Source organism: Chiloscyllium plagiosum, unplaced genomic scaffold, assembly GCF_037043375.1.
Source record: "Chiloscyllium plagiosum isolate Xiang-an unplaced genomic scaffold, Cpla_swu_hap1 HiC_scaffold_2, whole genome shotgun sequence".
NCBI classification, from domain to species: Eukaryota; Metazoa; Chordata; class Chondrichthyes; order Orectolobiformes; family Hemiscylliidae; genus Chiloscyllium; species Chiloscyllium plagiosum.
Genome location: NW_028270140.1, coordinates 82,372,193 through 82,384,306, shown reverse-complemented (window position 1 = coordinate 82,384,306; position 12,114 = coordinate 82,372,193). Strand labels below are relative to the sequence as shown.

Here is a 12,114-nt window from a genome sequence, read left to right as displayed (position 1 = left end):
ATGTTCTCTGAAATGATCTGCAAGAAGACGTCCTGGGAGTCAGGGCCACACACCCACCAGCACACACCCCATCCTGGCACCTTTCTCTGCCACTGCAGGAAGTGCAAAATCTATGCCCATACCACTCCCCTTACCCCCATCCAAGGCCCCAAGGGATCCTTCCATATCCGTCAGAAATACACCTGTACCTCTACCAATGTCATCTACTACATCCGTTGCACCCGGTGTGGTCTCCTCTACATTGGGGAGACAGGACGCCTGCTTGCGGATCGTTTCAGAGAACATCTCTAGGTCACCCGCACCCACCAACCCCACCGGCCCGTGGCTAACACTTCAACTCCTCCCGCTACTCCGTCAAGGACATGCAGGTCCTGGGCCTCGTCCAACGCCAAACCATTACCACCTGATGCCTGAAGGAGGAACGCCTCATATTGCACCTTGGGACCCTGCAACCACACGGGATAATTATGGATTTCAACAGCTTCCTCATTTCCCCCCCACCAAACATTATCCCAGTCCCAAGCCTCCAACCTGGCACCGCCCTCTGGACTCGTTCATCACTGCTCCACTCTGACCTATCACCTGCTCCCTCACCTTCATCCACCTATCACTTTCCCAGCTACCTCCCCCAACCCCACCCCCCTCCTATTTATCTCTCAGCCCGGACCCACAAGCCTCATTTCTGATGAAGGGCTTATGCCCAAAACGAGAATTCTCCTGCTCCTCGGATGCTGCCTGACCTGCTGTGCTTTCCAGCACCACACTCTCGACTGTGGTGCACCCACCAGTCTGCAGAACTGAGTCTAATCTAGGTAGAGACCCCACTGAGACCAAAGTCTCTGAGCTGATGGTATAGGTAAAAGCCTTATCAGTGTATCCTCTGAGGGTTCAGTGGCTTCCTCCTCAGAGGTGGAGATGGAGAGTATGGTATCTGCTACTGGCATCTTTAAGGCAGAAGTTTGTTGATTGCTGCTAGTAGCTCATAAGAAAAGAGAGTTGTGCAAAAGAGATCAAAACTAGTGCAGATTAAAAAGATGTTAGTGTTGATGGTAATGGAAAACAGCCCAACACAATGATGCTTGCTGGGTTTGTCACCCATTGGGGTCTCTCCATCTTGACTGGACCGATTGTGTTCTTCTCTGGCCAGCTTGTTGCACGGGCAATGTACCGCCCCCCCACATCTGCCTCTCTTGTTTTATGATTTCATGAGAATAGCCAGTACATCATGTTTGCATGATTAAAGAGAGGAAGATTGAGACAGAAATCGCTGAGAGCCATGGCGGACCAGATGCCATGAATCTCACTCGATTAAACACAGACAAAATTCAGACCTTTGTCTCAGAAAGCACAAACTATCTAAAACAAAATCAATAGTAAAATTTAACAAACTGAAGTTTCATATATGCTTCTTAAACTAGGGAACTTCCATTCCTTAATCATACTTGTATAACTGGCAAAGTGAACATCTTTTCAATAAGCCTATACAGTGCACAATTAGGGAGAACATGAAGAGAAGTATTTTTGATTTGCTCAGATTTCCTTCACTATTGCCCATAGTCTAGAATTTTTATTGTATACTGAAATGCCATTCTCATTCTAAAGCAGTCCATTCTGGTCCCCATGTGACATTTCAAGGGGATCAGAAAGTTTTAACTAATGAAATAGTAAATTGGCTGCTATAGCTGCACTGAATTTTAATCTTGGATTCAAACATGTCGGGCCATACTGGAATTTTTTCATCAATACATATGAGACTACTTTGCATCAACTTAAAGATGGAAGAACATGTGCAGCCCTCTATTGGTATTCCACCATCGTAAGGACAAATCATATTGAGGAACAAAACAACAAACAGTATTCTAGAAGAATTTTACGTGAGCAATAATCCAAAATATTGAGCCAATCATAATTATTAATGGACAGCAAAGCCCATAAACCTGAAGAGAAGTGAGTATTTCTGGTCAACTGAAGCAAAATTCTCAGCCACAGAAAGTGGTTGATGCCAAAACACTGCAATATTTTCAAGAAGAAATTAGAAACCATTCTTAGGGCTAAATAGATCACAAGATATGGGGAGAAACCAGGAACACCATACTGAATTGGACGATTAGTCATTATCAGAATAAATGGCAAAGCAGGCTTGAAGGGCCAAATAACCTACTCCTGCTATATTCCTATGTTATGGCTCACTGAGATACTGGCAAATTACATTATGCAAGAGAAAAACCTTTCAGGAAATTGCTTAAACTTCAACAGAAATCTAATACATTTCATGCTGGGTTACTGTTAAACTGCAGCTACTTAAAAGTAAATACCTACATCTGTTCATTTGCATTATCAACTTTGAAAAATCTAACTTTCGTGAATGACTTACACATGAAATTTTATGCAATAATTTCAAAGAAAGAAAAAGGTTTCATGATTCCAGTTTCATTTTCCATTGGAAGTTAAATAGCTATTTGAGAAAACGATTACTACAGATTGTGTAGTTTTTACTTAGAGTGAAAAATCAGCATCTTTATATTTGTCCCCATGATAAGATTTTCTTTTCAATCACGAATGTTTTATGTCAATCTCTACGAAGATAAAATAAATTGATTAAGCTTTATAATTCAAAAAATGTCTAATTATTTGCTTATCTCCATGTCATTTTTTCATCCAGTTTGTCTAACCAAAAATAACATTTTGTTGGGGCAATTTACCTCAACAAAACATTCAAAGGAAACATTTTTGAAGGTAATCACTCCTTTTAAAAAGGAACAAAATATGTGAGGTTGTTTTACTGATTTCTCTACGTTGGTATGGGAACTAAATTATATAAAAGACATCTGAATGCATTTTACCTTTTCAAGAGTTAAAAGATTGATCTCTGACTGAAGTCGAATTTCAGGTTTACTGCTCTGCTGCTCCTTGTACTGATGGAACTCTTTTTCAAGTAGTTTGTATTTCTGTTCTGCTTCATGGAGCTAGATAGAATTCATGAAAGGAAAAAAACTTTCAAGAAACTAAAGGAAGTCAGCTTATCCTTTAGACATTAAACAGATGCTCTAAAAATTCACATTCAAAATAAATGGGTTTTTAACACAACTGAAGTACATGCAGACTAACAGCAAGATAGCTGAACACTGACCAAACTGCGGTTTAAAAATGGATGAATAATTTCATTGTTTACATCCTGCTGACAATGCCAGTGAGGATACTAAACAGCAACACATAACTAGCTAATTCTTCTACAGCAGATCATTATTTATACATCTATTCAGTTAGCACTTTGGCAGTTTACACTACATTGCAATAACTTTTTAATATATACACTGTACAATATCCAAGTGTAACTTAATAAATAGACCAACTAGTATACTGAGAACACAGATTTTAGGATGTTACTCCAGTAAGAAATTGAAAAATTATTCTTCCTCCTGATGACTAACTTCAAATTATAAAACATATGAGGTCATTAGTTACTGACAAAATGTTAAATGCTGACATGCAAAAATAACCTGCTTTTGATGAGTGTTAAAACTGAAGTTTTAATTAATGCAGTTTCTTAGACACAAATCTAAGTTGCTAAAACATATCAGCAATTTAACAACCACGGAAATTGGTCTGAATACAATTATAAACAACACATCATCTGAAAATGTATAATAGTTAGCATAGTACCTAAACATGTGCAAATATTATGTATGAAAAAAAGTCCCGACCAGGAGCTTTTCTGGAAAGGGGAATCTTTTAAAATAGGTCCACAGTCTGAGGAGGAACAGTAGAAACATTCAGATATACTAAGTTTATAGTGTTCATTGAATCGGCACTGAAGATGGGAAAGGCCTGGTTGTAGAACACACTTATTCTACAATTATGGGTACACAATGTAATAGAATTTATCAACTATGAAACTCGAATGAAACAAAGGCATAGATTTAGTTCAAAACAGTAGCTGCTTTATGAAACTTACTTGACAAATAGCTTAACATTTTATTAACAAGTGGCAAAATGCTGCAAAATAAACTGACAGCCAAAACAGAAAATGGAAATGGATCAATAGCTAGGGCAGTTCACAGTTAATTTAATTGCAAGTGCATTCAACCTAGACAGCAGAAATTTAAGATGCCACTTTCCAACTGCTTAAGACAACAAGTTGGTCACCTGAGCCCATGTGATAGTAATTAACACTGGAAGAGAGCTTTCTTATGTGGTCAATTGGCAATAAGACGTTTCCATTTCTGTGAATGAATTACAATTAATTCAAAAGTTAATTATTGTTAATTGGTCTGCAATTTCATTGCTTCATAAAGCATTACTGTCAATTTTCAATAACAATGTAGCAGAAAGCTATCCTGACAACTAATGTATAGCCCTCGACGCTTGAGTATTTCTGTGCACTAGATTACCAAATTGCTTTTAATCTGTTACCTTTTGGTCAAAGTAGAATTTTAAGATCTTAGATGAATGTGAAGAGAATATCTTTTCACTCTATGACAGTATACAAGTGCTTTGTTCTTGTAACTGTGATTGAGATCTGGTATCGTCACTTGAGCAGTACATCAAGCAAAAGCTGAAAGCACTGTACTGAGCTAGATGCCTAAACTGTGTGCTCAAATTGTGAAATGGGAGTTACATCAATGATTTTCCAACTGGCAAGTGAGCTATCTCTGAGCAAAGATGACATGGAACTTCCTTAGGTGAAAAACACTGATGTGTGCAACGGGTGCAATTGTACAAATAAGTTCTAAAATAGTGGCATAAAGAAGTAGCCTAAATATTTTTGAGTGCATCTATAAATCTACATGGCTGGATTTTACATGTTCCTATCAGGCGTATTTTTGAAGGGGCTGTGTGGGAGAGAAAGGGGTTCACAGAAAACATGCCCACAATCTGGGAAGAAATGCTGGATGCGTTCTGCAAAACTAAGTTAATAATGTTTCACTTGTTAGGCACTGAAGGTGGAAAAGGCTTGGGAAAGAGCAGGCTGTAGGTGTCTGACATCATGTTGTTGACAATGAGACCGTTATGCAAGATCACCTGGTGCCAATTTTCATGGAGATTCTGATAAATGAAGACAAAAGTAATAACAAATTCAACTTCTAAGTGCAAATACACCAGAAAGAATACTTAATGTGATGCCATTGCTAAAATACCTACAAGCATGAAGAAATTAAAATTGCATGCTTCATTGACAAGATGGATGAGCACAATAAAGTAAGAACAAACTGATCATAAAGAATTACTAATGTTTTGAAAAAGCATCTTATGTTGCCTCTGACTAGCAATCCTTTTCCTCACCTGCTGTTGTAAACGAGACTTATCTTGTTCCAACTGGTTAAGTTTTAACTTTTCCAGCTCTACCTGACGGACAGAATCTTCTGTACAACGTCTCATGGTGTCTTGCATTTCTCGCAAACTCCGATCATGCTCATCTTGTAACTCTCTTCTCAACCTCTGGAGCTATATACAGGATAATAGTTCGAAAAACTTACAGATAAGCTTAATGACAAACAAGATAATTAATAAAATATTGATGATGCAGTAACTAATTTTGTTAATTCCTGTACAGGATGTCGCCAATGTTGGAAGTGCTTAGTGTCCAGTCCAAATGCTATTGAAAAGGTGTGAAGAAGCCATTGCATTCCTTGTGAAGATATTTTCCACAGTGCTGTTAGGTGAAAAACAACAGGATTTTGGCCCAGCAATGGAGAAGGGTGCCAGATATTGAACAGCTGTCCTGTGAAACTTGTTTGCATTACATTATGCAAATTTCAACAGACTGATAAATTATTGGTTCATTAGATCTACTCTAATCTTATACACATCTTGCATGGTTGAGAGAGCTGACCACTCAACAAATTCAAGTGAGAACATCCTTTAGCTTAGTTTTCTCACAATATTTATCAATGAAAGCTCATTTTGAGTGCAGTGCTGTGGAAGTTTAAAAGCATACTATAAATGACACAATGTAACTTATGAAAATTGGAATGCAAGTTATGTTTGAGTATGAATCATACTTTGAAGCATTACAATAATTTGGACTAGTTATTTCAGGGCATTTCACCTAGACGGGTTTGTCATCAGTAACTCTTAGCCACAGATTTAATGGTCAGTCATAGACTGGTTCTTAGTAAGGTGAAGATCTGACAGCTTGAGATTATTAGGTCTGTTAACACATGATGCTGAGGTGAGCTTCTGACTCATATTCATGTCCTCTATAAGAATGACTCTTTTAAGCTCTGTAACATCACTCAAATTCACATTTGACTCAGCTGATCTGCTGTTGAAATCCTCATCCATGTCTTTGATTACTTCTAGACTTGATTATATCAACACAATTTTGGCTAGTTTCCCTCAGTCTATTCCCCATAAACTTCAGATCATCCAAACCACGGCCATGTCTTACTTCGTGACATGCCTTATTCATCCATTACCCCTGTGCTCAACAAGATCAAGCAACAACTTGATATTGGAAATGTCATCCTTGTTTTCAAATCACTCCACAGCCTGTTATTTCCCATCTCTATGATCTCTTCCAGTCTCACAACTCATTTTAAGAGTTTTGTACTCCTCTAATTATTGTCTTTTGTGTATTCCCAATCATAATTGCAGCACTTTTGGAGTTATTTAATTCCCAAGCTCTGGAATTCCCTCCCTCCACATCATTTTTAAGACATTGCAAAAACAAAGTTACTTAATATATCTTTTGTGGCTCAGGCTCAGTGTCATACTTTGTTTTGTTACACTCCTGTGAAGTGCATGGATATATATCATTCTGTTGAATAAATAAAATTTATTCTTGTCAAAGGTGATCTGCATTAATTTGGTGCTCTTGATGAATACCTTACCAGGGCATAAATTAAAATATTCCAAATGATTTGCTTTGTACACTACGCATGCACTGGAAGTCCTTAGGCCTACAAGATGCATGCCTCCCTCTCCATTTCAGCACGACAAATCAACAAGAGATGTCATGCAGCTAACCATACGTGCAGTGTTAATTTTCAGCTTTCAGAAATGCACATTTTCGAAGTCAAAGAAATTGAATCGAATCCCAATTTTGCTTGCAACTTCAGGGTTGAGTATTACAACACTGTCCATGAGATACTGACAACACAGCAATAGGAAATTATTCTTTTGAAACAGAAACTATATTGTAATTTACCAAAAAGAAAATATTGAAGCCAAAACTAAGAGGACTTCTTTTTAACAATGAAATGAGGCAACTGAATTATTTTATTAAGCAAAATGGTTTTTTCTTTGCTAATCTAAACTCCAAACTTTGCATTTATCTTTTCAACTTGAAAGTAATTTTTCACAAATAATATTGAAATCACAATGCAGGAATTCATATGTCTTGTGAAAGGTCAAGTCAACATTTTGTTTTACATTATAGGTGAAAAATAAATTACGATAAACTTTACACAGTTCACTTGAGTACAAAGCCTGTCAGTAATTCCTCAAAAGTAATTTACTATCGGTATATAAAATTGACTCAAAAACGGGTAACCACACTTACTGATTTACTAAATAACTCTAGTACAAGAATGGGAAAAGGAAAATAAATCTTCTTAATAATGTTTGGATTATAGAATGGATCAGTTCAACTTAATTGTAATCATAAAGAATGTTAAAATTATAAGTCTGCTTGCCTGTTCAGTAAGATTTTTAAAAATCTCAAGGCAACGTTTGAAAAAGAGAGTTCCCAGTATCCTATATGACCTACATTTATGCTTCAATGAACTTTACTAAAAATATTAACATGCTCAGTCTTGGTCTCCTTGCTATAGGAAATATGTTGTGAAATTTGAAAGGGTTCGGGAAAAAATAGTAAGCATGTTGCCAGGATTGAAGGGTTTGAGGTATCGGGAGAGGCTGAATAGGCTGGGGCTATTTCCCCTGGAGTGTCAGAGGCCGAGGGGTGACCCTATAGAAGTTTATAGGGTCATGAAGGGCATGGATAGGGTGAACAGTCAAGGTCTTTTCCACAGGGTAGGGGAGTCCAAAACTAGAGGGCATAGGTTTAAAAGGTGCGTGGGGAGAGATTTGAAACGGACTTAAGGGGCAACTTTTCCATGCAGAGGGTAGTGCGCGCATAGAATGAGGCACCGGAGGAAGTGATGGAGGCTGGTACAATTACACTATTTAAAAGGCATCTGGATGGATATTTGAATGGGAAGGATTTAGAGGAGTTTGTGCCAAATGCTGGCAAATGGGACTAGATTAATTTAAGATAACTGGTCAGCATAGAAAATTGGACTGAGGCATCTGTGTCCATGCTGTACATCTCTAAGTCATTATTTCATTGCTGATTGGAATATGCAAATTGTTATTTAGACAGAAATAGAAGTGAATCACAGACTTTAAAAATAATTAGTTAGCTGTGAATTATTTTGGGACACTAAGAAAATGATAGGCATTTTTTAAATGTGGCAATACAACACCACTACCATTAAGTCTCCATCGTTAGCATTTCATCACTACTGACCAGGAGTTTAACTGGATGAACCATCGCAAAGAGTTAATTTGCTGAAAAGAAACTATTTACCTCCTGATCTTTGAAAGCAACTCCAGTAGTTAACAACTAAAGTCAAAGTTGCAATGGAATAGTCAATTTTCTGTATGGCCCAAATTTAACTCAAATCAAGTTCAATGCCATTTAGGACAGCACAGGTCAGTTGCTGCTGTCCCATCATTAAACTCAATATTCATTTATTTCACTAACAGTAAACTGTGGCTGTAGTATATTCCATCTACAGCATGCAATGCAATACTTCAAGTTCACTTCAAAGATCGCAGCCCTGTAACCTCCATATCAGAGAAGAGCAGAATTCCATGGTCACGGGAATATATCTCAAAACCCTTCATGCCATGGATTGTCCTGACTTGGACATAGACTGCTATTCCTCAATTGCATACATACCCTAGAATTCTCTCCTCAACACCTTAACTGCAGTGATTCAAAAAGCCCACCACTACCACCTACAGGAAAATAAGGGATGTACAGCAATTACAATCTTGTCAGCAATGCCCAATTATCAGGAACAAATGTTTCTTTTAAATCTTTTTAAAACATTAAATTTACTTGAAATTTTACACTGCAACTAAAGAGAAAGGTTACATGTTCATGAACAGTATCAAATAAAAAGCAAGGTTATTGTATTTTGCACCTTTAATGTTATAAGAAATTTTAAATACAATCACCTCCACTTCACCATGAGCAAGCTGTCTCTCTCTTTTTTCCAAATCTGCCAATGTTTTTTGTAGTCGTTCCTCAAGTGCAGCATATTCAAGCACCTAACATCAATAACAAAAGAATCCCAAATTATGCAGTTTCTTTTCAGTGCAGTATTGATAACTTACAAAATCTTACAAATCATAACTGGACAAGTGGCTCCCCACTTTCGGACTGTCTCTCAAAAAAAAGAATAAAAGCCTCATTTACCATGTTCAGTTATTAAAGCAATTTATCTTATCATAATTCAAACCAAGGTAAGCAAGGGAAAAAAGTGTTGAGATCTGTTACAAGGGGATATACTTATTGGACTTAATACATTTCCTTTTACTTCAAACTTGCTCAGCACTAGGATTTGTTTATCAACTTTTCCTACAAGATGTTTTGAGTTATAATGATTAAGTGCTTATGCCACTCCTTTGTAATGGTAGATAGGAATTTTACATGTTAAGGATATTTTTTAAAGGTTCAAAGAACCTTCTAAGCATTTTATAAAAGTTAGCTGGACTTTTAAAAAAAATACCCCAAATGTCAGTGCACATGTCTAGAATCTCACTATATTTGCAATTTACTAGTTAAAGCTGAGTTCTGTGCACATGATAAACTCCACACCTCTGCCTATTATCTATATTATTTTATATTCTGGTCAACACCAGTAAAGTCTAAATATCATAAGCATAACTTTAATAATGCTGTGCAGCCTTCCAAGCACTTGAGAAGAATTTTAGTTTTTAATTTCAGGCTTTGAACATTTGTAGTTTTAATTTAAATTTTACAAGCCCAAACTTTGATTACTAGTTAAAATATGTATTATTACAGATCATGTAGAGAATGAAATGAAGGTGAAATCAAATGCAACTTTACTTCAGCTGACCAAACATGAGTATTAAATCAGTTCCAGCTATTTAGCCACAGACAACAATAGTCACCACTGTATGAGCTAAATTAACATATATTGTTCAAAGTATGTCACCACTTAAATTGCATCAGAATTCAAAGTGTTAATCTTTATGACATACATTACAATGCCTTCTCTCTCAGTCAAATGTTACAAATAAGAGAGGGGTTTGCTCTGCATTAAATATCTCAAAAACATAATGAGTTGCAGAGCAAAACAGGATTATTTAATTGCATTTTGTCAATCCTGCAACAATGGACTGAAACACAAAATTTGCCTCACATCTTTATGAGATAATGACAACAAGTGTAAACTAGCACTCAAATTCAACACCAATAATAGCTCTAACTGCTCATTGAAACTTTTTCACTTAAACTTTCAGGGATGAATGAATTTGAACTCCTCTGTCAGAACTCATACCAGGTTATAGTCCAACAGGTATATTTGAAATCACAAGCTTTTGGAGCATTGTCCCTTCACCAGATGAAGTGAGAGAAGCACACAGACACAGAATTTAAATGAAGCAGCGAGGTAATTACAAAAAAATTAAAATAAGGTGATGCTGGAGACAAACCAAATGATTGGAACAATATGCGAGATGTAAGAGTCACATGCTGAGTGTCTAACCAAAGTAATAAGCAATCCAAAACTGTACAAGCTAATTAAGGGAGAGAGATCAGAACAATCTATCAAGGTGATGGTGTCAATACAGGTCAGTAAGGAAGATTTTACAGATATAGAACAGCGCGGTGGGGTCACATGTAATGCAACATGAAACCAAGATCACAGGTGAGGCTGTCTTCATGGGTACAGAACTTGGCTATCAGTTTCTGCTCGGACATTCTGCGTTGTTACATATTTGGAAGGTGGCTGAGGATCGGAGGCTGAATATCATTAACCATTGAAGTGTTCCTTGACTGGGAGGGAACATTCCTGTCTGGCATTTGTTGTGTGGTGTCCATGCATCCATTGTTGTAACATCTGCATGGTCTCACCAATATAGCATGCCTCGCGGCATCGTTGCCTGCAGCATACGAGATAGACAACTTTGATTGAGTCGCATAAGTATCTGCCAGATATGTGGCGGGTGGTGTTTCCATGTGTGATGGCACATCTGTGTCGATGATTGACCTGTCTTGCAGAGGTTGCTATGGCAAGGTTGTGTGGTATTGTGGTCGATGTTGTACTGAAAGCTGAGTAGTTAGGTGTGAATGATGGTCTGTTTAAGGTTTGGCGGTTGTTTGAAGATGAGACATAGAGGATGATCTTGGCGAGCTACTCATCATTACTGATGTCATGTTGAAGGCTGTGAAGAACATGGTGTAATCTCTCTGCGCTCGGGAAGTACTGGACAATGGAGGGTACTCTATCAGTTGTATCCTGTGTCTGTCTTCCGAGGACATCATTAAGTTTTTTTTGCTGCGGCACATCAAAACTGGTGATCAATGAATTAAGCATCGTATCCCATTTCTATGAGGGCGTCCTTCAAAATCTTCAGGTGTCTGTCGTGTTTCTCCTCATTTGAACAGATCCTGTATGTATGTGCAGAGCTTGTCCATAGGTGATGTCGTGTTTAATATGTTTAGGATTGAAGCTAAAGAAGTGCAGCGTCATGAGGTTATCCATGGGCTTGCGGTAGAGTGAGGTACTGAGGTGTCTGACCTTGATGGAGATATATGTATCCAGGAAGGAGCCGGATTCTGAAAAGTAGTGTCCATGGTACGCCTGATGGTGGGATGAAACTTGTTGATATTGCTAAGTTGACGTTTCAGTGATTCCTCGTCAGGAGTCCAACCTCCTATGTCACTGTTGCTGGGCTCTATTCAGTACTTTTTCCATGTAGTTTGATTTCCATTTCTGATTTATTCCACAAAATATACAACCTCACAATTACAAACTATAATCTATTTGCCCAGTTCCCATAACTGCATGTCAAGTCTCTTTTCTATTGTCAACAAATTCCAAGGTGAGGTGTCCCTGATGCAACTTCAAATTA

At 37.6% G+C, this 12,114-nt stretch overlaps 1 protein-coding gene across 4 annotated transcripts in view; it reads right to left on the bottom strand.

Annotated features, from left to right (window-relative positions):
* The window catches only part of cep120 (centrosomal protein 120), a 105,459-nt gene that overhangs the window by 15,127 nt on the left and 78,218 nt on the right, over window positions 1-12,114 (bottom strand). For 3 of the 4 annotated variants that reach the window (XM_087998117.1, XM_087998113.1, XM_043711748.2), the window contains 3 exons: window positions 9,190-9,282; window positions 5,284-5,445; window positions 2,844-2,966 (listed from right to left, as the gene is read on the bottom strand). In XM_087998117.1, the coding sequence (XP_087854243.1) occupies window positions 2,844-2,966; window positions 5,284-5,445; window positions 9,190-9,282 (378 nt within the window). Of the gene's footprint in view, window positions 1-2,842; window positions 2,967-3,663; window positions 3,751-5,283; window positions 5,446-9,189; window positions 9,283-12,114 lie in introns of those variants that run through there. The other variant, XR_015760673.1, reaches the window with a different exon arrangement.